We start from the raw sequence: 27,692 nt of genomic DNA, 5'->3' as shown, positions 1-27,692 counted from the left end.
AAAACGTGAATCATCCTTCATAAAAGGCTTCGGGTTATTAAATTTTTAATAAATGTCACGTTATAATGCAAATGTATCAGGGGCGGATCCAGAGGGGGGGGGGGGGGGTTGGGGGGTCGGCTTTATCGTCAGATGTGGGACAGGATGGGCACTCAAAGCACGAGATAATGATATAGACATTATGATATATCACAATTAATGCTTTGCATCCATGAAATTGAATCACAATGTCATTGTATTAATTCATAATAAAAACTGACGTCAAACGAGGTGTTAAATTTCACTGTTTAAAAAGCTCAATGTGTATGTATATACGCCAAAATGACGATAGAGACCATGTGGGGGGGGGGAGATACATTGTCTCAGGAACCTGGCAAACCCCCTCCTGCAAAAATTCCTGGATCCGCCCCTGTGTATAAATAATGAATCGTTATAGATATGTATACAATTTCACACACCGTCTTCTTTATATTATATATTATCATTGGCATACTTATTCAACAAGGATGTTACTCTTATATCTATTTTATTTTTACACATGCGAAGGCGTTAAGGAGCATAAAAGTCATGTCTATTCATTTTATTCGTGCAAACCAGTTTCTATGCTCTTCTAAGGCCTTCCTTTCAGCAGGTTTGTCATGATTTGATGACAAAATAGTTACTGGCCCATAATTTCTAATTAAACCGACCCCAAACCGTACTGCACATAGCTTAACAAATAATCAACCAATTCCCATTTAAATAAAGGTAAACTTTACTAAATACAGGTAAACTTTACTAACCTCTCATTTAATTATGTGGTTTCCGTCATAGCAATCTGCATAGCGCATGCCCATCTTCAATAGTCCAATCGGCGCAGAAAAGTAGTAAAAGTAAATGAAATTGGGTTTAACGTCCTACTGTTCAGCTGTGACTGGGCTAATGAAATGAAATGAAAAGAAATGAAATGGGGTTTAACGTCCTACTGTTCTGCTCCTATACTGGGCTAATGAAGACGGGTATACGCCATACAGTGTGCTATGAGGGAAATTTTGCCTGGGCAGCGGCACTATCGCCTACTCTTATATCGAATTCCAACTGCCACGGGATCTTTTACGTGCATTCCAATGTTTACACGGGACCTCGGTTTTTCGTCTCATCCGAAGGACTAGACACCTGTCCTTGTCAGGCCCTCCGTCCTGCATCACTGACAAGGGGAAACCACGTCGGAAAATCGGGATGAACTTTCTCGGCCAATGCAGGGATCGAACACCCGACCCCCAGGCTAGCGAGCCAGCGCCTTACCCACCGTGGCTCCTCTGGGCTAATGAAGACGAGCATGTGCTATACAGTGTACTATGAGGAAAATTTTGCCCGGATATTAAATTCAGTCAATTCTTGGAAAAATAATTAGATATCATTGTGGGCATGCTTTGCGTACATTCCATTGTCAGGGTTGGCTCCATTACATTGCATTGTCGAGGTTAGTGCATTACATTTCATTGTCGGTCGGGGTTACTTAGTGCTTTACATTTCATTGTCAGGGTGGCTGCGTTAATATTATTGTCAGAGTTGTTACGGGTGTGCATCTACATGTGATCATCAATCGCAAAAATGGCAATAATAGATATCGGCGGACTAGTGCACCCGCGGACTAGTCACACTAGTGAGCATTCCCCATTAGGCCATAAGGAAGAACCCCTATTTAGAATGTGGCAGCAAATCATAGTTACCCATTCCCCTGTTGGCTTGTTTATCTATTCTAATATTTGTAACTGTCGTTTGTCTGTTTAGGGTTTGTGGCTACACTTGGTCTGTCCTGAGGTTAAAATTTGGTGTATAGGGGCAGCTCGGACCGGGGAGTAACATAGTCTATGTGGCCTCGTGGAAGAAGACACCCGTCAATTGAATTGACAATTCCGACCTGGATTTTTTCCTACGGGTAAATCGTTCAGTGTGTTAATTATCATTATCTATGGACTACAGTGTGGTATAGTATTGGACAGTTACAGCTACATAAAGAGCTTGGATGTATAAGTTTATTATGCGTTCGCGTGACGCTAATTTCACATGGTGCTGATATGCACAGATGTAAATATACATTTGCACTACCTCCTAACTTGATGTAAATTTACTCCTCGTGAAAATTTACTCACGTTTATAATTAATTACTTCCGCATGCCACGATTTGTACATGTGCGTACAATTAGCACACCAATGTAAATTTGCATGATATGTATAAAGGTGCGTGTGAACGGGGCATAAGATTGTTAATTACTTCCCCTGATTCCAAAAAACGTAGTATTAGATAGAAGCTTGTGTTTTAATGTCTACTTCTACGCTAAGAAGTAGAAACTTGTTCTCTGTTTATTAGAATATGAAATTGCATTCATTCCATTTGCGGCCTATTGCCATTGATTGGTTTAGTGGGAAGTTCTTAAACATAATGGGTTCACCGAATTAGTACGTCTATTCATAGCAATTCTCTGTTTTATCCTTAGCACCAGTTTGCATGGTGATTTAGGTTAACATTTTTCTATCTAGAATCGAAGAAACGTGTTTGAATTTAAGTCCAGTTTTGTCGAAAGTTCATGATTTGCGGGCGGAAGGGGTAGGAGGTATTAACAGACAGGAATTGGGGACGTTACGTACGAAATTGAAGTCAGACTCCTTCAATATTTTTTCATCAGATGATTGTAGTTGGGCTCACTGTTGTTATGAAGATCAAGGTCACCGGGATCTTCAAAAATGTTATAGTCTAAGAAAGAATTGAATGGATTTAACATGTAGTCAATGGAGAATTACCAGTCTCAACCCTGATATAATAAATGAATTTACCTCCCTTATATCTATAAGATAAGAAAAGATTTTATTGTATCACAACACCTATTTCAGGCCGCATAGAATTCATATACATCGCACGTGTTATAGAACATAAAATAAATAATAAAATACCTATATATAAGAATGCGAAACATGAAATACAAGTTCATGTTATAAGTGAAAATATATGTTAAGAAATGAAGAGAAAATGTGAATTTTGCTCGCAATACTTTGTATATGAACCTGCAAGATTGCATTGGGTCAACCACCCGTAAAACTCAATAAGCCAGGCGTATGTATAGAAATGGTTCCACTGCTGATAACTTCCGTCCTTGACTCCAGCCACAGTAGTGGATAGTTCTAAGGATATCCTTTTTGTGCAGGTTTTATTACAAAAATGTTACAAGTCAGATGCGTGCTGGGTGGGTAGGCAGGCGCCTAACCTGCTTTCATAAATACAGGGTACAGGTGGCGGGCGGGGTTAATAGCTATGTGCCCTCCCTTCTGAAAAGGTGCCCCCGAATTACGAGTTACCTCAAGTTATCCCGCCTTCAATAGCCCGGTCGGAGCAGTACAGTGGACTTTAAATCCTATTTCATTTCACCACAAATACTCAATGACATCATATTCCCATTGTCCTATTGACAATATCACGCCCTCTTTTCCTGCTGCTCTTCCTTTGTTCCACCCAGATCCAGCGATACTAAGGACCAATCACGCTCAATCTACGGTCACTGGGACAAGGAACCAATCAACGCTGCTGTTGATCGACTGACTCTGACTGGGGCTGGTATCCAATTTTCTCTGAATTCCGTTTCGATATTAATAAGTTCGCAGTTTGCAACCTTTTCTTTTCCGAATTCCGCATACCAGTCCCTGTTGATGCTTGTCTTTGCTTTACTCGTAGGTCGTTTAGTTCTTTGTTGTTGCTAAGTATGTTTATGTTAAGATTTTGAGGACTTTTAAAATCATAATCCCTCAACCAAAACAACTGTCGAGGTATGGTATGCCATGGCTTAACATGTACACATAGCTTAACATATAATTAACTAATACTAATCCGCATTGAAATAAAAGTGAAACATTGCCGCATAATTCTATGATAATGAAAACTCCAACCTCTTCTTAAGATTTTACGTGGGCAACGTTATGGCCATTTGTGTACATAAAATATATCGAATCAAAAATGTAAAAAGTATTACCCCAAGGTGAAACTGACCGGTGACTATTTTAATGGTATATACATCATTAATTATGATGAAAGCATTTATATCAGTACAAATTATTAAGATATGCGTTAAAGCTAATCGTTTGAGGCTATATTTAATTGCGTAAAGCATCAGTGAATGTTTCCAATTGTAGTCAAGACAACGTCTAACAAACAAAACTGCGAAGCATTGCCGCCGGTTAAACCCCACTCTGATACTATACATCTAAATGAACAGAAATCGTGTCTCTATCGTGGCTGATTGGCATCATGTCGTGATGTCGTGGTGTCACCCTTCATAAGACGAAAACCCGACATAAAGACATTTTAACCCGACACTACGACAACCCGGTATCACGACATGTTCACGTAAAAGATTTCCTGACCCTGACAGAATTCAATAACGCCGCTATCCGGGAAAAGTTTCCCCTCATAGTAAACTGTATAGCATATGTCCGTCTTCATTAGTCTAGTCGGACAAGAGCGAAATGAAATGGAATGGAGTTGAACGTCCTACTGTTCTGCTCCGACAGGGCTAATGAAGACGGGCTTACGCCCCTAGTGATCTGCTCCGACAGGGCTAATGGAGACGGGCTTACGCCATACAGTGTGCTATGAGAGAAATTTTGGACAGACATCGGCACTAGATCCCCTCTTATATCGATTTCCAACTGCTAAGAAATCTTTTACATGCACGCCAATGTATGCACGGGACCTCGGGTTTTCTTCCCATCCGAACGACTAGACAGCTGTCTTTGTCAGGCCCTCCTTGCTGCCCCCCTGACATCGGAAAATCTCGATGAACTTTCTCGGCCAACACCGGGAGCAAGCCCGCGACCTCCAGGCTAGCGAGCCAGCGCCTTTACTTACTGAGCTACCGGAGCAAAACAGTGGCACGTTAAACTCCATTTCATTTCATTTTCCTACTTTTCTGCAACAATCGGACTATTGAAGATGCAGAGTGATATGACGGAAATTTTCAATGGACCGCGTTTCATTTCTTCATCGTATTTCAATTACTGTGAAGGATTCTTTTATGTGCACGCCGATGTGTACACAGCAGCTTGTTTTTTTTGTCCCATCTACACAACTAGATACTGTTCTTTGTCAGGACCTTTGTCCTGCACTACCGACAGGGAGGAACCACCCTGCAAAATCACCGGGAACTTTCTTGACCAACACCAGGATCAGTATCACAGTATTGAGGGGAATATGGTCGATAACCCGACAACACACAAGCACTTGAAGGGGTTTAAATAAAATTTCGTACCACTGTTTGACTATATAGTACAGTATTAACGACGTTTATCACGAGGGAGCCACGGTGGCTAGATGGTTAAGACGCTGGCTCGCTAGCCTGGAGGTCGGGTGTTCGATCCCTGCATTGGCCGAGAAAGTTCATCCTGATTTTCCGACGTGGTTTCCCCTTGTCAGTGGTGCAGAACGGAGGGCCTGACAAGGACAGCTGTCTAGTCCTTCGGATGAGACGAAAAACCGAGGTCCCGTGTATACATTAGAATGCACGTAAAAGATCCCTTGGCAGTTGGAATTCGATATAAGAGTAGGCGATAGTGCCGCTGCCCGGGCAAAATATTCCCTCATAGCACACTGTATGGCGTATGCCCGTCTTCATTAGCCCAGTATAGGAGCAGAACAGTAGGACGTTAAACCCCATTTAATTTTACGTTTATCACGAAGTTGATAATCGCCAAGTGATAGCGCTTCAGGGTTGATTTGTAATTAATAACGCTGTAAAATGACAAATTTAATCACATTGGAAGTTGTATAAGGATCAAAGAAGTCTCTTTGGCAATAAAAACGAAGGGTAGTGTTAGAACTAGTGAGTATTGTGAGAAGATAGCAGATGAAATGTCGTCAACGAGTCAACGAGTCAAAACAAAATGGCGGGTGATAAACTTGTTAATATTATAATATATAGTCAAACAGTAGTAAGGAATTTTATTTTAATCCCTTCAAGTGCCTGTGCGACAACCCGACATTTTAACCCGAATGCACTTACAGCAATGAGACAAGTGATCATTGTAAACCATGTGGAAGCTGTACCAATATGAAAGGATTTGCGGTCCACTGGGCCTGTGTTGACTTGTACTCAGTTTGGCTTTAAGTTTCCTTGGCATTAAAATCAATAGAAACGTAATCGAATTACTGTTTACTTATGATATTCAGAGGTAGATATAGGAGGTTGAAAGCCCCTGAGAATGGCCATAATCGCGATAATCCTTTTGTAAAACTGATTGTAAATGGTGCTTTTAAGAGAAAATCCTGAGTATCAAACCCCCAGAGACTGATTTTCTTGCCAATTCATCAAACAGATACATTACCTGGAAAGTCTTTATCGGGTAGATATTTAATTTTAAAATTATGACAATTTTGGTACACCCGATCCTACTACAAAAATATTAGATTTCCTGAAAAACACCCGAGGGGCGCGCACAAGACAAAAATGTGAGGATATCTCTAAAAATAAAGTCGGTCTGTCTCCACGAGTGACTTAAGGAGTGTTTCGGGTGTGTGTGTGTGTGTGTGTTCTTAAAACAATATTTTATTCAGAAATTTAAAGGAATTGAGGAGGAACAGGCATATCCTATATGACCTCGCTCATATGACTGACGGTTGTGTGAACATTGATAAAATTAAACAGCCAGTAGAATCTGCGATTAAACAGTAGAAAAACGAGTTGACAGAGGATAATTCAGTAATTTACTTAGGCTTCGATATTTATTGTAAATAGACTCACGATAAATGCAAGCTGAAATGGATTCTCCATCAATCAAGTCATGCGATAAACAGAGCTGATTCTCGCTACATGGGGTTGCTTTCTTCAGATTCGAATGTTTTGACTGGGGTTTGAAGCAAATCAAATCAAACAGTTTGTACGCTGGGAGGCATCTTTTAATTCGAGGTTAAAAATACCCCCCCCCCCCCCACACCCCTCGTCTCCCAAAGGACGAGAATTGATTACTGTAATACCGCTACTTTAATCATAGCATCAATTCATTGTTGGAGATCACGGTGGCTAGGTGGGTAAGACGCTGGCTCGCTAGTCTAGAGGTTGGGGAGAGAGAGAGAGAAATGGGGTTTAACGTCCACTCGACACAAACTAGGTCATTTCGGGACTAACATATGGTTTAATTTTATTTCCATAATTTGCTTGCGCGTAGGGGTCTTTAGCAGTGGGAGGAAACCGGAAGACCCGGAGGACACGGAGAAAACCCACGAGGTTGGACAGGCGACCCTACTCCTTGTCACGTACAACAGGGGATTCGAAACCACGCCAGTTGACTAAATGACAGGCCGTATGATACAGCACGCACGTGCTAACCATTTGCCCCCCCCCCCACTTAGAGACTGGGTGTTCGATCCCTGCATTGGCCGAGAAATTTCATCCAGATTTTCCGTCGTGGTTCTACCTTGTCAGTGATGCAGGACGAAGGGCCTGACAAGACCAGTTGTCTAGTCTTACGGATGGGACGAAAAACCGAGGTCCCGTGTACACATTGGCGTGTACGTAAAAGATCCCCTGACAGTTGGAATTCGATATATAGTAGTAGGCCGTAGTCCGGGCAATATTTCCATCATAGCACAGTGTATGGCATATGCCCCGCATCTTCATTAGCCAAGTTCTGAGCAGAACAGTAGGACGTTAAACCCCATTTCATTTCATTTTCATTTCAATTTATTGTTTTCGTTATTTCAAGAGCAAAAATAATGCGCCTCAATCCAACTCCGATGGATTTAAAAAACGAATACCTCAAACATCGTAATGTTCACAGTGTTGGGTATGGGAAGTGTAGATTTTAGTAATATTTAAAATACAGATGTGACGTCATCATTTGATGATGGCGTATCATTATTTCAAATAATTGTACAGGTAATGTGCCAAGCGTACATTATTTATACTAGTTAAAATTTTGGACCCATGTGACGTAGTTCATTGCAAAGCACGTGCGAGTGTCTGTATTTAAGTTGTTTAATGGTCTCGAGCTTAAAACATTGTGTAATTGTGTGTTGTTTCAATATATTACGCAATGTCTCGTTCTCGACCATTAAACCACTCTTAAGGATATTAACCTTATTGACCTCAATATTTCGGCCCAATTTTGACCGTGTATAGTATTTACGCCGGGATACATTAATCAAATAAATAACCACTCTCGGTTTTCCAGCATTATATTCTATAACAATTCATCCACAAGAACAAACAAATAGTTTAATACACACTGTTTCGACATATTGGCACAGGCGGCTAATTAAACATACTTTATGCAACAGCTAAATCTGCCTATTTCAAGTCTTTCTTTAGGCCTGAAATGTTATCTAAATTATTAATTAGACATTAATTAACTTATCCAGACCATAATCTACTCTCGATGTCATCGCTATCCTGCGATATTTACTGGATTAGGATCCGATTTGCTGGTCGACTTTCATTCATGATTTAATCATGAAATGGATAATCGAGACTATGTTTTTTTATCGTACCGACTTTAGTATTGATCATCGAGGCTAGGCTGAAAATTCATTCGCTAAATTCTCGATTCAGAGTGGATTAATTTGACTGAAATTTTCAGCAAATTCCCTTTACATTATCTAGTTTTTAACTATTATAGCGAGAACTTTCAGCTCTTTATCTAAACTAATCTCACATAAAGTATCTTTAAATAAAAATCACTTTATCGTTACTTTTTAGCACTTCCAACAATAACCACACCTTTGACAATTCGCATAGGCACTGTATTGTTGTCTGAATTACCGTTTTCGTTTTTGACCACATTGTCCATATCCTCTTTCAAGATGGAGCGTGGGTCCAGCCTAAATACGGGTGGATGACTTCGTGGAATCTCTTTTTTAAAGTTTATTTGGACAAGTCTGTCATCAGACTTTTGTTCGCATTCGTTTCGTCTGTTTTCGCTGAAAACTTCCAGTTTTTTATATTTGGCTAATCGAGCTTTCCTTTCATCGCTCTGTACCGGACTTTTATCACCAGTATCAACAAGATTCCCAGTCATGAACGTTCGCGTTATTTGATTATTTTGAGAGATTGCGTCTCCGTTTTCAGTTTGATTCATCCATATCGGATTTTTGAGATTTTTTGGTTCCACTTTTTGGCGATTGATCGATTCAATAATGTGCCTTGGTTGCCTTGAAAGAGGACAGTACTGCTGTTCATCAAAACTAAGAACAATCGCATTGTGTTCATTATTCTTATCCATTTCACCTTTTAAAATAAAATGTGGCTTTTCTTTTACTCTTTGGGACGTAGCGTTTTTTAATCTTTTGAGTCTCTTTTGTCGAAACATGTAACCTTGATGAAAGGTTTTCGTTGGAATGTCTTCCTCCAAAGGCAAATCTCTCTTTGTGCTTACTATAAACAAAGGACAGGTTTTGGGATCGAATCCTAAACCATTCTCTGGGTCAATGCCATCGCTTGATGCATCTTCTTCCCCTGTGGATTCGATTTCTTCAATGTGACGCAACTGGGGGTCTTCTTTCTTGGTAGGAGACACGGCAACATAATCTGACCTCTTCCTGTCAATTTTATCAAGAATAGACGGTCTACCGTCATTAAGTTTAAGTTGCGATTGTAACTGAAGTCGGTAAATATCCCTGTTTAAAATTATAGGTTCTTCAGCTTGTTCAGATCGAAATTCGTTGTAACCGTTAGGAAAATTATCATAATTTCCTTTAAAAGGTTTATTTAAATTTGGTGATGGGACGTTTGAACGATGGTCCTTGCGTTTCAAGTTTTCTTGTATATTCTGCTCCATGAGTTGTCGTTTGGCCTTCTTTGTTGTAGCATCTGGCATTTGAGAAAACCATTCCTCGAGTGTTTCCTGGTGACTGTGTAATACGTTTTCATTTTGGACAACACTCGTCTCTGGTATAACACCTGGAATTTTCTTGGGTGCTAACTTTGGAAGAGAAACTGAACGATGGTGATCTGACTCCTTTACCTCCAAAAATGTAACATGGCTTGGCTTCCTTTTAAAATTGGGGAATTCCTTGTTGTAGAAACTAGTAAGCGTTGAAACCGTCTTTTCTCTCAGTATGGTCAAATCTTGCATACTGGAAGATTGTCTGATCATAGATGTCGGTTTAAAATTTGCGGAACGTGGTTTACTATCCTGCGATTTATGGACATTGAAGCCATTTCTGGGTGAAGATTTGTATGCCTCATATGACAAATCAAGATCATGGGCTAATTGAGGTAAAAAGCTGTTGTCATCGGGATGACTGTATTCTATTGCACCATTTCTACATCGAACCTTTTCAGAAAGTAGAGTGTACCAGTCTCGGGGATTTGTAATATCTTTACCATTTCGGTATGCCTTTGAATCAGTCAGTCCTACAGAAGGCACTCTTTGACGAGACACAATCATATTCAATGTCTACAACTGCGTTTAGAGCATGAGTAAAATGAATTATCACAAAACTACTAAAATGTTTAAACTTCGAGCAATCCAAGTATAAACCTACATAGCGTTCTAGAAAAAGCAACAAGTCGCCTCTTGATATAAGAGTAATCTGCAATACTCTCTTTGGTTCACATGGTGAGGATTTCTATTATCTGAAATAAAAGATAGTACAATAAATATATCTGGATTATAAGCACTAATCTGCGCTATATATAGATACACATGTATAAATACGTGAGTAAGTGTAAGTTGGAATGTATGACTGTATGTGTATGTGGTATCCCCTTATTAATGCTTGTTTTGTTGTTGTTTTTTTGTAATCAATTAAGCCACGAGGACATTGTAACTTAACTTTTGTATTCGGCTTATATATTTTATCACTGGGGGGTCCAGCGCTGAGAAATTTTGAGATGTATGGAACCTTCTAGTGTTGATTTGTATAGTATATTTGTAGCATTTTCTGCTACTTTATACGTGAAAGACTATACTAGTTCGCCAGGATTTATATTAGTATACTACGTATGGCTACTAAAAGTACAATCATGATCATCTGAATGCCACCAATGGTATCAACCAAGAAGATTTAATGACGAACAAACGGCGTATAACAACAGAAAACTTTATTTGTTTACACGACGATAAACAGTAGCTTTTAATCCAAATACAATTTAAGTTTTGAAATATTCCAATTTGCAAACAATCGGAAAGATTTAACGTTCAAATCAAAATCGCTAAACGTGCGACTTAATTTAAAATTGAGCGACGCATACGGTCCTGCATAACTGATATATTAATAGACTTAAAAATACATTATGTTTACATACCGCTTCAAATGTCTGTTGACTTTTTAAAATAAAAATACACTGCAATCGTATAAGAAATAATAAATCTCAACTGAACGCTTGATTTATTTATTCGTTATTGATGATCTGTCTGCGATAAGAATGTTAGCCGCGACACCTAACATGAATCTAAATAGTTATTAGTTGTGTTTCTTAATTCTCTTTTGCTAAGTGATCAGCCTTGTGTTACACCTCTATTGTCCAATCACATTCACCTATTAAACTAGTATTTGGTAATGCTGTCTAGTTATTAATCGGCTTTATGATCAGCCTATTATTATTATATGCCAGTTTCTTTAGTGAAAGAAATAACAAAGGTATACTTTTATATACCTATATATCTATCTACTCTACATATTTGTACTTTGTATAACAAATCAATGTATGTAAACATCGTGTCGAAAAGATTTAACTGACTTTTAGCTTGTCAAAGTCAAATACGAAACTATAATAGGGAAGCACTCTTACTAAACTAACGATAACAGTTTTCTAAGCATGTAGTATTTGAATAAACGTGCCTATCTTGAATAGATATACAATGTGACTTAACACTGACGTCGATCGGTGGAAGACGAGGGGGGGGGGGGCAACGTACCCCACCCCCTCCTGAATTTTAAAGGGTCATATTAAAAGAAAACACACGAACGAAACAGTACATCTTTATGTAGTATTGAAATGAAATTAAATGGGGTTCAATGTCCCACATACCAACCGAATTATTGAAGATGGCATGCAGTGTTGTATTAAAAAAAAATAATTTGAATAAATTAGATTATGTTTGTGATATTAAATGGCGCTTGAATGATGAGATTTTCCCGGTGCTTGTTATAGGCCTATAGGATGGACCATAGGGACGATTTGAGGTGTATCTGTGTCATGTTCGTTAAACACAGTGCGCTCTTTAAGTCAAATTGGCAAATTCACGCACAAACCAAAACATACAAAGGACCGACGAATACCGAAAAATTTCGTACTCTCATGACCCCAATGCTTCACACCAAATTTGAAAAAAAAAATCCGCTAAAACCCGTAGCCTCTGTCGCTTTAAACACCCAAGGGGCGTGGACATAATAAGCCCAAACTAAGATATAGGAGTATAAAAATATGACTAAGATCAAGCAGTTTTATGCTGTTACAGAAAGGTATAACGTTAAACTCCCTTCCTTTATATTTCGTGACCACGTACACGCGCGACGGCATAGTATATGATAGGATTCGTATTAGATCTAAGGACCCATATATGGAAGTTGAGCATTGATTTTCAGTGCACGAACTCGTTAAAATGTATTACGCTGTACATCGTTAAGAACAGTAAAACGAAACTGGAAATGCTTAAGTTCCTGGCAGAGATATTTATAGGCCAAATCCCCACCAAACGGCCCCTATTTCTGTTATTCAGTGGAAATGGATAATGAAATGGTTTCGCTTTTAGTGTGCTATTCCCGAAGTCTTGCCACAGTATCAAGTAAAAAGATATCAACGGCCATAGACAACAGTTTATCCGACAGGAAAACGTTTGATAAGGCCATGTCTTCGCGAAACATGATCGATCTCTATAGTGTTTCGGGCTCACAATACATCTCTAGAACAATGCTGAAATCAACAGGATCCATCCTCTTTAATCCCAATTTGAAAATCAATACGATTCATTCTATCCCCTAGTGCCTCACACCCTTTTTGAAAAAGAATCCGTTAAATACCATGTAGTCTCTGTGACATTAACAAGGGCTTCAGAAAAGACAGAGGAGGGGGGAACCTCTAGAACGTAAAGTCGTGGAACCAAATATCAATAGGGTTCGGCTTTTCGTGTGAGGTTAGGTTTAGGTGTAATTCCCGAAAAGATGGTTGCAGGTGGCCAAATATCGATAGGGTTCAAATTGGACTGTAGTCTGTCATGGTAACAAGATTTTCAGAGGGGGTGGGTGTAACTCCGCAACAGAACGTCGGCCGCGCTAAAGCTGAATACCAATATGGTAACATTATGTTTTTTCGTCTCAGAATGGACTCTTGGTGTTGACCTGAACCTACTACAATTATTTGTAAGCATGGAACGGTATTGTTGTCTCTCGGAGGAAGATGACATCCATATTTGCCATGAAATGAAAGGGGGTTTAACATCCTACTGTTCTGCTCCTAAACTGGGTTAATGAAGATGGGCATACGCCATACAGTTTGCTATGAGGGAAATTTTGCCTGGACAGCGGCACTACGGCCTACTCTTATATCGAATTCCAACTGTCAAGGGATATTTTACGTGCACGCCAATGTGTAATCCGGACCTCGATTTTTCTACACATCCGAACAACTAGACAGATGTCCACCATCGTGCATCACTGACAACGGTGTACCACTCCGGAAAATCTGGATGAACTTTTTCGGCCAATGCAGGGATCGAACACCCCACCTCCAGGCTAGCGAGCCAGCGTCTTACCCACTTAGCCACCGTAACCTCCCATATTTTTCCAGCATTATTGATTCAATTGTAGGTGTGTATAATATTAAAGTTTAATGATATATGATACATATCTTTAGAGTTTGCTAGACGGGTGATAATCTCAACCACCCATCCTTCTAATTTTCTTCTTAACAAATTATATAACTGGTAAATTGGATTGGAACAATAGACATTTCAAATGTTAATATAAACCCTTGGCGTGGTCACATGTAAAACACCAGTTGTAAGACGTCAGATTTCTGAGACATTAGACAAAAAGGATGGTGTATAGTATTGAATATTTATTGCTTAATTAAGTTATGATCATTTATTGTAGTTTTCTTCCTTTATCTTCAGGTTCAAATCAGTTGGCATAATTCAATATAGGACAGAATTCAAATTGATTTATTTATGATAGCGTAGGCCTGTGTCATTGATGTTCTTTCAAAGGCTAATAATGGCTTTTTTCTCTTTTTTGTTCTTACGGAAGTAGCAGTTTGTATACTAACAAAAGAGTCACGCAATGTAGTTAAGTATGGTTTAAATAACCCGAAGAATATACAATTAAGAAACTATTTAAAACACGCACATAAAGAAGGAATTTGCGTGTTTGATCTAATACGATTCTAAAAACTTTAGACAGACAGTGAAATTTTGTTTAGATTAACTTTAAACTGTAATTGATACTTGTTATCTAAAATGTATGAAACGTCTATGAGTCCGTTCGTTTGACAGTTTGTTCTCTAGTCGGATAAACTAGTGATCAGGCGACGAACGGTATCTGGGCAGATCTATTTATCTCGACGATTGGTGTCTGACAGAATACTGTAAGACAGCATTTTCGGCAGTCTATTTTTCAAAATTTTCTGGGGCAAGACTCCCTACTTTGACGCTCGTGAGTGGGCTTCGTCGTGATTCGCAAGTCCGTTCGTTTGACACTTTACCTCATCGATTAGTGCCTGAAATACTGCCAGGCTCCATTTCCGGCAACCTGTTTTTCAAAATTTTCTGAGGGAGGCCCCCTACCCCTAATTGAAGCTCGTGCCTTTGCCCCTTTAACCTTTGACTTTTGCCCCAGCTTTGCCCCTCCAATCACCGACGGCCGGCGCCGCCACTGGAGAGAGAGAGGGGGAGGGGGAGAGAGAGAGAGAAATGGTTTTTAACGTCCACTCTACACAAACTATGTCATTTCGGAACTAACACATGACTCAATTTTATTTCAGTAATTCGCTAGCGCATACGGGTCTTTAGGGGTGTGAGGAAACCAGAGGACCCGGAGAAAACTCACGAGGTTGGACAGGCGACTTTACTCCTTGCTATGTACAAGCGGGGGTTCAAAACCTCGCCGCTTGACTCAATGACAGACCTTGTTATAAACGTTAATCATTCGGCCACCCAACCCGCAATATCGTTTATGACTAGAATGATAAGATATTATGTTCTGTCAATACACCAATGGTAACGTGGGTGATCCTTATTAAAATGAACAGAGTCTCGTCAATACCTTTTTGGATGGACAAAGTATAAAACTAAATGAATTTTTTTTTATATTTCGAAATCGAGAGTAGATGATGTGTGAAAAACCGTTATCAAGAGGGTTCATAATCTTTTGCCGGACATCTTACTTAATGGCGTTATAGAAAATTACTAAATGTATTTTGGTTGCTATTGAGTCATAGTTATATGTAACGTCTAATGTGGTATAAGTCACATTTCTTTTTTATCAAGAGGGTGACCCGGGAATGGTTAGACGGATTGGACAAACTGAAAAAAGGCACACGCAGTATTGTATTGCCGGGATGGAGTATTGTATGGTCGGAATGAAGTATTGTAATGTTTGGATGAAGTATTATATTGTCTGGATGAAGTATATTGTATGGACGGGATGAAGTATTGTATTGTCTAGATGAAGTATTATATTGTCTGGATGAAGTATATTGTATGGACGGGATGAAGTATTGTATTGTCTAGATGAAGTATTGTATTGTCTGGATGAAGTATTGTATTATCCGGATGAAGTATTGTATGGAAGGGATGACGCATTGTATTGACGAGATGAAGTATTGTCTGGATGAAGTATTATATTGTCTGGATGAAGTATTGTATTGTCTGGGTGAAGTATTGTATAACGGCATGAAGTACTGTATTGTCTGGATGAAGTATTGTATGGACGGGATGAAGCATTGTATTGACGAGATGTTACCTCCGTTCCATTCACGAGATTTTACAGTCATAGATAATAACTCTCTGTAGTGATATAAGGAATGTTTAGTAAAAAACACATTATTTATTGTCTAACAGTCGATTATTGCAAAGTAGGCGTTAAATATGTTTTAATTTCATCTTATTTCCAGTATAGGGAGTTTTGTTCACTTGCAACAAAGAGTGCGAATTTTCTGTCAAGGACATTAAAAAGATATTAACCAGAAATAATATAGCTCCATTGATACACAAAAAATATATTATGGTTTCATTTCTCACAACTCCTTCGATTAGCTACATTTTTGCACATATAATTGTTAGATCCGGTGATTTATATCTCCGTTTTAGCTTATATATAGAAACAATAAATGTAGTCATTGACTCATTATAAACAGATAATTTAAAGATACGGTTAAAGATTAGCCGGAAATGACGATTGACACGCTAAACATTTTATTTTGAGATCACTAGGTTACTAGTATTTATCACATACATCATGCTACTATGATGATATGAAGGTGATCAATTTATACGGTCAAACACATATAATTGTACAAGGAGTGGAACCATAATAAGCAAAGTCACGTGAGTCACGGATTATTTTAACGTGCCTACAGGCACGGACGTGTCTCGGGATGAACAATACAGGTTTAAAAAATCAGAAATATGACAAATGGTATACATTCGGGAATCTAAAACGATTGTATGAGGAAGCTGAGTCATCATTATAATCAGCGATCATGTCGTTGGGATTGGTATCCCGTATCGTGGGTTTATTTCACTTTCGTATTCTGTTTCAAAAGTCTCGTGTTTTGCATGATTATAAAGCTTTTGATGGAGACGCAACATTGTTTTGTCTGATTCAAATGTTGCAATGGGAACACATTTTTTGAACGGTAGATAACCCCACTATTTGGATTCTGTCTGGTTAAAAGAGGCCCATTTAAGATTTTCGCACTTCCTTCCATTTCTGTCTTCATTAACACAAGAGAACAGTAGGACGTTTAACACCATTTCATTTCATCTGAATTCATTTAAAGTAGCTAAGTCTCTAACTCAATGTCATCCAAAATCTTCGACATTGAAAACGCAAATTATTTGTCAATTTAAATCAACATTGATGTTGTGATCTTACCGGGAAAAGATTGGCTTCAGATATCCAATATTTAAGACAAAATAAACATTTTACCATTGGTACACGAATCGTGTACCATAATGCGTTTCAGGACCATTCTAACAAGGGACTCGAAGAACGAGGCTAGACATTCAACAAGTCATGTGAAACGGTGACGGCATATTCATATCGGGAGAGTATGCGCAATAAATACTATGTAGACTAGAATAACCAGGCGCTAGAAATTTTCATTCGATTGAGACTTCTGACATATTTCGCCGAACGTAACTGATTTGAAATTAGAGTAAAAATGGAAACGATTGAATGTAAATCAGTTTATATATATTCCTATTACATTATTATATGCGTTACGACACATTTGTGTCAATTTCTAGGTCCAAAATATTAGCGATTTAGCTCCTTTAAACATTTCACCTTCATATTGTCGACAGAGAATCGCGATTGTTAAAAAATGTCTAATTCATTTTTTAAGAGATATTTAAATCAAAGATCCAAGGAATTATTTATATAAATTATATATAAAAGAAGGTAATGTTTATAGACATTAATGTAGATAATGGTTTATATAACTTGTTACAAACGTTTGTGGACATTAATCTTAACAGGGTTTTATAGAACTTGATAAGAGCTTAATTATACACTAAGGACGCGATTCAGGAAGTATTTATATATCTAAATGTGTTCTTAAATGTTACCTATATTTCATTGTTGTAGAATACAATAGTACACTATAATTTTTAGAAAAAAATATATACATGTAATTCAGAATCATATAAATATGTGTCATTTGTGTGTTCTAACTAAAATGTTGGATTATTAAAGATACATTTTGGAAGATTATTCTGCTCCAACGAATGTGACGGACAGGGCTTTCATAGTCTACACAGAAACTCATCATTTGACATAGACGGGCAGGTGAAACTATGTCTATGAACACTTACACATAATACCTCAATAAGAATCAGAGCTATTATGTTACACTAACAATTAAAGATACATTATGGGAGATTAGATAAAGAGCTGGCAGTTCTCACTATAATAGTTAAAAACTAGATAATCTAAAGGGGATTTGCTGAAAATTTAAAATTGATCCACTCTGAACCGAGAATTTAGCGATTGAATTTTCGGTCTAGCCTCGGTCATTATTACTAATGTCGGTACGATAAAAAAAACAATTATCCAGTTCGTGATTTAATCATAAATGAAAGTTGAGCAGCAAATTGAATCCTAATCCAGTAAATATCGCAGGCTTCTGATGATATCGAGAGTTGATTATAGTCTGGATAAGTTAATTAATGTCTAATTAATAATTTAGATAACACTTCAGGCCTAAAGAAAGACCTGCACTGGACAGATTTAGCTCTTGCATAATGTATTTTTAACTAAAGTTTTTCTGTTTATCATCAATAACTCGGGATTATTTATCCTCGACAGCTCGCCTACCAATCTGAACGACAGACTCACCCTACCTGCAGAGAAGTGACTCTGGCACAGTGAATAGCCATGATATCCATATGACGTTATCTAAAGGTCACAGGTCATAAGGTCACATCAACAAACAAATTAATGTAAACACCATCATTATGATCATTATCAACATTACAAGACACAATGTTACATTGTAAACAATAGCCTTCTTGTAGCCTTTATGACTGTACAATCCGTACAGAACGTCTTATCGCTTCTTCCAATGATTTTTCACAAAAATAACATCATCTACAACTCTAGATTTGACGTCGGCATATTGGCACTATTTTGTGCTTCGGTCGTGTCTATTTCAGATATACACAATCAATTCTGTTTATGTTTTTAGCGTGGGGATTGACTAAAAGTTAATTTATTTCAGTTCTAAACAAAAATTTAAAACTTTAACGCAATTTTAAAAAAATAGCCAAATTCTGGCTGGGATTACTGAGCAAAATGGCCATTCACTGTATACGTGCGAAAAAAAAAAGCCAGCTACCATTTAATTTTCGTACGTTAGTTACGTACGCTCGCTTACGTGTTCACCTTTTAGGGATCAAATCTAGCAATATTCCAACTAAAATCAAATTAATTATCATACCATGCCATTATTTGAACAGTCCTCGTGACAAGTATATATAATAATTCCTTAACTGGCCTCTAGAAGTTCGATTAAAAAAACAAAAACAACAAGGGATATAACTTAATATTTAATAACGTTTCATAACACATCAATATACATCAAGGCGGCTTATTTATACCTATAATGGTCTATACCAATCTAGTAAATAATAACAACAATTTATAGTGATAATTATAAAAATCATCATAACAATAATAATACTTGCAAAAGACATTATAACAGATTATTGGCAATCTTGAGTAATAACAATCAGATTATAAGCAATACCTGAGATGATAATTACCTGCTACGGTAATACTTACTAATAGGGAATGAAATGAAATAAAATGGGGTTTAACGTCCTACTGTTCTGCTCCTATACTAGGCTAATGAAGACGGGCATATGCCATACAGTGTGCTATGAGGGAAATTTTGCCCGGACAGCGGCACTACGGCCTACTCTCATATCGAATTCCAACTGCCAAGAGATCTTTTACGTGCACGCCTATGTGTACACGGGACCTCGGTTTTTCGTCCCATCCGAACGACTAGACAGCTTTCCTGCATCACTGACAACGGGGAACCACGCTGGAAAATCTGGATGAACTTTCTCGGTCATTGCAGGGATCGAACACCCGACATCCAGACTAGCGAGCCAGCGTCTTACCCACCTAGCCGCCGTGATCCCCAACAATGAATTGATGCTATGATTAAAGTTCTTGTAGCGGTATTACAGTAATCAATTCTCGACCTCTGGGTGGGGCGGGGTGGGGTATTTTTTAACCTGTTTGAACTGCTGTTTTATCCGTTTATGATATGTTTTTAAAATTAAAACGGCATTATGGTAGACTGAATATAAAGCGCTAACAGTTTTCGCTATTATAGTTAAAAAAATAGATATTGAAAAGGGAATAATATGCTGTACATTTTAGTCAAAAGACTTCAGTCTGAGCTGAGAAATCATCATCTTAATAACACTGTAGTCATTGTTACCGTTGTTACGATAATAAACAAGGTCTCGATTATCCTTTTTTACGGTTAGTCATCAACCGCTGATCGGATTCAAATCTGTTGAAAATCGAGCCCTTCAGATGACATCGAGATTTGATTATGGTCTTGTCATGTTAATAAATGTCTAATTAATAGTTTACATAACATGCATGACATGCAGTGGGTCGGTTTACGTAGAAGTAAGATGTCTTTTATAAAATTCAATTCAGCCATAGTCGCATTTTTTTTTTTTTAAAAGAACACCGGCAGAATTGATCTCACTGACGGTTGATGTACGCATAATTCAAAGGCGATTAGACTGTTTACGTTTTTATTTGCTGTTCAATATTTGATTTATTATATTAAACATTCATTATGCAAGAGCTAAATCTGCCTATTGCAGGTCTTTCTTTAGGCCTGAAATGTTTTCTAAAGTATTAATTAGACATTAATTAACTGATCCAGGCCTTAATCAACTCTCGATGGCATCAGATTTCTCCGATATTAAATAGATTAGAATGGTTCAGCGATACTTTGATTTAATCAAATATGGAGGACTGAGACTTAGCTTCGATCAACCAGTACGGTGGTTGAAATTATTGCACACGTCTGTCAAACCTTCAAAGGGTAATATCTTCGCTTGCAATAGAGTAATTTGAATGAAATTTTCAAATTATTCATTTTACATCATCTACTTTCGAACTATTATAGCAAGAATGGCTAGTTCTTTATCTAAATCTTACATAATGTATCTTTAAATTAATAAGGGCTGTTTATTCGACGGCGTGATTCCAGAAGCTTCGGGAGTTTTCAAGACCAGTTTTTACTTGTTAGGGGTGGCGCCTGTGGGACTAGAAAGGATAATGTGCCAAGTTGTGTGGATTGTATAAAAACCCAAAGTCCATCCGTCAACACATTAGGGTGCACGTAAAAGAATCCTTGGCAGATGGAATTCGAAGAATAGGCTGAAACGCTTCAATGGAAACTATACTATACATGTCTGTCACGAAATGACCAACGTGTTGACACGTTGAATCCCATTCCATGAAACTTATTGATGTTATCTGCACTATTAATAATTAAACATACATTATGCAAGATCTAAATATACCCAGTGTAGGTCTTTCTTTAGGCCTGAAATGTTATCTAAATTATTAATTAGACATTCATTAACTTATCCAGCCCATAATCAACCCTCGATGGCATCGTTAGCCTGCGATATTTACTGGATTTGAACCCGGTCTGCTGCTTCTGATTAAATCAAAAAATGGATAAATACTCGGTGCAGGGTGGATGAATTTGACTGAAATTTTCAGCAAATTTCCATTACATTATCTAGTTATTAACTAGTATAGTGAGAACTATCAGCTCTTTATCTAATCTCCCATAATATATCTTTAAGATAATTTAGTCATCTAAATTTCTCGTGTATGTTCGGTTGTCCAACAGTTTTTAATTATATTCTTTTTGTAGAGTTCATTCGGATTTTCTGGGTGTTATGGTTTAATTAATTTTTGCGGGGTTTTGACTTTGAATGGGTTTAGCTTTCTTTTTAATACCATAATCGCAGCACGATGCCTGCAGGTAATGTATCTAACAATGATATCTTTATGATAATTACGAAATCGAACACTTTGTGTACTACTTATTCCATTAAGGGTTATGCGTTCATCTTGATCATTTAAAGACATGATTATTTATAATGTCAAGTATAAGTTTATCTGTGTTTTGGCCAGTTGCCTCACTAATGTCACTTTCTTCTCCATTATTGTTCGACATCATCGATGAAATTTTCTAAAAGTTCGATGGGACTAAATAAAGGTTATGTTAGTTTGTGTTGTATCAAATATGCAATCCTGATCATTATGACATCACGTTTAAACAGTTCTTCAATAACTGACATTATAACTTTAACGGACTATTATGGGGTCACAACAACTCTGTCACTGAAATGATCTTGTTTCCAGAAGTTGGAGACCAATACTTATTTAACATTAATATTAAACTGAGACTAAGCAAATCTTTTTCAGAATTTACGAACAGTCAGCTTAAAGATGCATTCTGTAAGAGCTAAATTTGCCTATTGCAGGTCTTATTTTGACAAATGTTATATAAACTATTATTTAGACATTTATTCACATGGCAAACCAATAATCAACTATGTAGATCATCGCATGGCGGAGAGAGAGAGAGAGAGAGGGAGGGGGGGTTAACGTCCACTCGACACAAACTTGATCATTTCGGGACTAGCATATGGTTCAATTTTATTTCAATAATTCGCTTGCGCGTAGGATTCTTCAGTAGTGAGAGGAAACCGAGGGACCTGGAGAAAACCCACGGAGATGGACAGGCGACCCTACTCCTTGTCATGTACAACCGGGGAATCGAAATGACCTAGTTTGTGTCGTGTGGGCGCTAAACCCCATTTCTCTCTCAGATCTTTCAACAGAAAATCTTGTTAAACCATCTGAAATATATCACTGATCGAAAAACCTAGAGGAGATAACTCCCATTCTCTAGTTACCAAGTAATCGATAGTATTAGCTAATGGCTACCCTACAGATCAAATAGTGCGACCTGTATCTTATACTGTTGAAAAAAATGAAATGAACGATTTATAATGAAATTAACGATTTATAAACTGAAAACATTATGGAAAAGGTTGATCCACTATCTGGGTTAATCCTGATGATATTACAAGATGAAAAAAATAACAAAATTCCACTACCAGCTTTATTTACAAAGGTCATCACAAGAACTTACACAACTTGTACCATTATCAAACAGGTGTGTTTGGTTAGCAGATCTTCCGGGTTGATAAAAAATGAAGGGGCATAATTCTAGAAGGATGCTATGGTGTTTATAATCTTCTTGATAGTATTCTAATGGACCATCTTGAGAAGAATTGAAATGAAATGAAACGGTGTTTAACGCCCTACTGTTCGGCTCCTACTGGGTTATTGAAGCCGGGCATAAGCCATACAATGTGCTACGAGGGAAATTTTGCCCGGATAGCGGCACTACGGCCTACTCGTATATCGAATTCCAACTGTCAATTGATCTTTTACGTGCACGCCAATGTGTACACAGGACCTCGGTTTTTCGTCCCATCCAAACGACTAGACAGCTGTCCTTGTCAGGCCCTCTGTCCTGCACCACTGACTAGGGGAAAGCCTACATATATTTATTTATTTATTTATTTAAGAATAATCACAGACTAATAGTAAATAATTAAAACAAATATCAATATATATAAAGATTTAGTTATAAATAAAATATAAGAAATAGGATTAAAATATACTATATATACATTTAAAATTTATAATAAAATCCCCTTTCTCCTAAAAACTCTGGCGTCTTTTAATAAATGATTCAACGACTGACAAGGTAATATTTTGATCTATTATCCGTGATATGTCTGCCAATAATCAGAATGTGACCAACTGTCAAATGAACGTGCCAATTCTTACATTATGCTTGAGTATCACACTTCCGGGTGAACAAGAATGTGTTGGGGGGTTTTGTTGTTTATTTTTTAAAAAAAAAGAGAAAAAAGTACCAATGCGAGATCAATGCAAAATAACTTCAACCCCCCTGTTGTTCCTGATTTTTTCTGCAAGGTTCTAATACTGTTGTCAGTGGCTAAATATGAATTTATTAACCGATGACTTAATGTGAACATAAAAAATAGCCACGTAAAGTGTATGAATACCCCCACGCTACAGCCATGTCTCAACAACAGATTATCCGAAAGGTAAACTTAGATTTTGACCAAAGTTAATAAGGATAGAGGATCCTTCAAGAAATCTAATCTCTATCACGTTAAAAAGCTTTTTCTTAAGCGGGCGTCACGCTGTCTCGAAATTGACACCAGATGGACACAGGCTAGAGTAAATGTTCAAATTCGGCTCTGATCGTTTTGAATTCGTGTGTCCATTTTGTCCTCCAAAAGGCCATCTTGGGTATCTTGTCAAACCGTGTCATCTTTGTCTTTACATCGTCTGATCATCGGTGCCATTGGGCATTCCTATACGCCAACATTTTCATGTCGACGTATATTGTCGTCGCCTCTGTCCATCCGGGATTGCGACGCCCTATAAAGCATCTTCCCGAGTCAGTCCTGGGCCCTTATTCACGAAAACTTAAACTAAGTTACAACCGAAATTTTAAGAAATACTGCAACTTCATTGGATATATGCAAATTGATTTTACTGGTTAGCCAATCGAATTCCAGTATGAATAAGGGCCCTGGGCTACTATTATACAAAATTCACATCTTCGTATTACCTTTGTGTGTTCGGGTGCCATCGTGTGACGTTCTGTAGGCATCGCACTTGTTCAGGCTGTTGATTGTTCGGGGCCATCTTCTCGCGAAATTCAAAATTCCATATTCGTATATCCATCTGGTATTAATTTCGAGACAGTGTGACTCCAGCATAACAACTAATATATCCCCGTCACGGAAAATCTTAGATTGATGATAATCAACAGTGTTTATCATTTCCAATGCTTTAATAATGTTAATGTTCTAACAGTCATAATGCTTCACACATAATCTGATTAAAAATATATTAAATGTTGTATTCTCTAACACGCTAACAGGGAGTCCTGAATAGGGGGTCATGGGACACTGGCTATCGAAAGAGTTCACCTTCTCATGACCGCGATGCTTCACAACTTTTGAAAACAATCCCTTATCTGTAAGCTCTATCGCGTTCACAAGATTGTCGGTAAAGGGACTCGAAAGTTGTGAAACATTGAATATCGCTAGGTTTCGCCCGCTCATGACCCAAATGCTTCAAACTAAATTCGAAATAAGTCCATTAATAACTATAGCCTCCATTGCGTCCACACGGCTCTCGGCAAGTTCGATCCCCGCATTGGCCAAGAAAGTTCATCCAGATTTTCCGGCGTGGTTCCCCCATGTCAGCGATCCCATCGTTCGGATGGGATGAAAAACCGAGGTACACATGGAATCCGATATAAGAGTAGGTCGTAGTGGCGCTGTCTGTCCAATATTTCCCTCATAGTACACTATATGGCGTATGCCCGTCTTCATTAGCCCAAAACCGGTCGCCACATCCGGCGTATAACACATGCATCGTTTCTTACTATATATACTTTGGAACAGCCCTTGGTCGCCTAGTATTGTCTCTAGTTGCATTTGTAATTCGTTAACTGTTTAGAACGTATCTTTAGTAGTAGTTTTTGGTGTTTAACGTCTGCTTCCACATAAGTGATATCTTTAAATGTCATTCTGACATTGTCCATTACTGACGACTTCACATTGTGATTGAATTTACTGCATCATAAATATTATGATTAACAGGAACAACAAATACCAGAGCTTCTTGATTACAGTTTTATATTAAGTTCCTATTCGTAAGATACAGGCACAGATTATGATAAAGCCATTCTCTCTATCCCTCAACCCAGATGTTGCCACTTGGACCTCAACTGTCTCTGTTAAAGGGACAATAACACTCTTGCTGGCTTGACAGCTCCAGAAAATAAAAAATAGCCTTATTCTAAGTACTAGATGTGTTAGTGTCTTACTTGTTGTGTAAATTATCCATTAAATCCTATTTTACTTGTCCAGAGGGTTCAAAAATATTTTTAAATCCAAGTCACATTTGAAAAGCTTTACGTCAGGCTTTTCAAATCATTTAGTTGAAATTTTCCAATTTTTTAAATTAGGTGTGTTAAGATGAAATTTGTATCATCAATTAATTGGAATATTGTAAAATAGTACAATTTGTTGACCAGAATAAAGATTGGGACATATTATTCAGTTACAACAAGAGTGGTATTGAGCCTTTAACGAATTTTTACCCGATGTCTCTTCTCTCAAATCTTCATGGTGTCCAACCTAGAACGCACATTCTATTAATTATATATTCTCAGATTCAATGCCATTAATTATTCTATTGGCTAATTATGATGTAATTAATCATGTGATTGGTCATTCATGCCAAATATGAATTGATAACTTTCCGATCACGTGCTTTTAGACATAGATTCTATCCTTGAACGTAGACCCCTTTTCCTGTTATTCACACAATATTTCATAAACAATTTAATCTGGTCAAACCACCGAGTGGTATAACCACAAGTGTCACAGCCTTTGTTTACTACACCTATTTGTTCGGAGAGACAACCAATATATTATATTTGCATGTTATTTATTTTTTTTATGCGCGCACGTTTTATTGTGTATTTTCATAATAATATATACTCGGATATATATGAACAATTTTTTTAAAATTCGTGTTCTCAATTTTCTGTCAAGACGTAAACGGGGAGCTAACACAATTTGGCTTCAAGCTACCCTGTCAAGTATTCATTTGGATATTTTGGATTCAATACATTCGATAATCTCTGTAGCGGTTGATATTTGATTGTGGTTTCCAGTAGACTTGAAGTTATCTGAAGATTTATTTTCTATGAATATTTTACATCAAATTCTTGTGAGATGAAGACATTTAAATAAACATACAACATGACAATAAAATCGCTTTAAGAGACGGTCATTTCATATTATGAAAATAACAGGACATGTAATCGTCAAGCATAAACAATAATCGGTGTTAAGTTAATTTATTAACTAAAATTATGGGAAGACGATAATACATCAGCATGATCAACATAACAAAACGGTAACACTTAGTATCTATTAGGGACTGCTGCCATAAATAGAATTCTTAGGTAATCTGATAAGTCTGGTCCAAAAAAAAATCTGTTGTGCTACTTAATTATTTAAAAGATATATACTCTGTTTTAGAACTTAATATCACCCACAGTCTTCGACATTGCAAACACCCCCTGTTTCCGATAATGTAATACTGTTAGTTTCTTGTCAAATGGAGAATGTTGCCATCTTCACCCCCGTTCTATTTGCAGCAATTTACTCGACTATGTATAAAATTCTCGCTAGAAAATTACGAATCAGTTCCCCCACTTAATGTTAAGGATATGATCGGGGGGTCCCAAAATACCCTTTGTATACGCGCAGAGGTTAAATGCGTTGCGAGCCCAGGGGCGTACATAACGATTTTGTTTGGGGGGGGGGGGGGTGTTTAGCCAAAATGCGACCGACTGATGCCCATACCCCTAGTACGAGTGACGCAGTCAGGAGCCGAGCACCACAGGTGCAAGTTTTGTAAGGGCCCTGTGCAGTAGGGGATCTAGGTAGGGGGGGGGGGGGTCCAAATCTAGGGCGCCACCCCAGCCACAATTCCACTCCACAATGAATGTCAACAAAATACTGGCTATAACATTAAGCGTCCCGGTAGAACATAGGTGGTATTGTATAATTATATAGTTGTTTGCTGATCGTTGTCTCGCTGGAAAGCAGTTCTATTTAAGTTAACATAAAGTTTATGTCATATATGATTGTGCCTATAACACTGAGTAACCTGAGAAAATTTTGAAATATTGAGGACCAGAAATGTGAGTCAATTAGACAAAATCTCGAGATCTGCACCTGTCAATTCCGCCTGTTTTGCAAGAGTTGACAGAACTTTTGTTTAGCCTGACGCCCCACGACCCACACACCAG

At 37.8% G+C, this 27,692-nt stretch overlaps 1 protein-coding gene across 1 annotated transcript; it reads right to left on the bottom strand.

Annotated features, from left to right (window-relative positions):
* Positions 1–7,795: 7,795 nt before the first annotated feature.
* LOC126810402 (uncharacterized) lies at positions 7,796–11,376 on the bottom strand. The gene is made up of 2 exons (XM_050535436.2): positions 11,271–11,376; positions 7,796–10,598 (listed from the first exon to the last, which is right to left on the bottom strand). Exon 2 carries the CDS (start codon positions 10,408–10,410, stop codon positions 8,710–8,712), a length of 1,701 nt encoding a protein of 566 aa, XP_050391393.2. The 5' UTR covers positions 10,411–10,598; positions 11,271–11,376; the 3' UTR covers positions 7,796–8,709.
* Between the last annotated feature and the right edge of the window lie 16,316 nt (positions 11,377–27,692).

The sequence above is a fragment of the Patella vulgata genome, chromosome 2 (assembly GCF_932274485.2).
Source record: "Patella vulgata chromosome 2, xgPatVulg1.2, whole genome shotgun sequence".
Classification (NCBI taxonomy): domain Eukaryota; kingdom Metazoa; phylum Mollusca; class Gastropoda; family Patellidae; genus Patella; species Patella vulgata.
The sequence above is the reverse complement of the archived record's forward strand: the minus strand, read 5'-3'. Positions and strand labels throughout refer to the sequence as shown.

Excerpts from the sequence above, each read along its gene's own strand:
- LOC126810402 (XM_050535436.2), bottom strand. The coding sequence starts at position 10,410 with ATGATTGTGTCTCGTCAAAGAGTGCCTTCTGTAGGACTGACTGATTCA.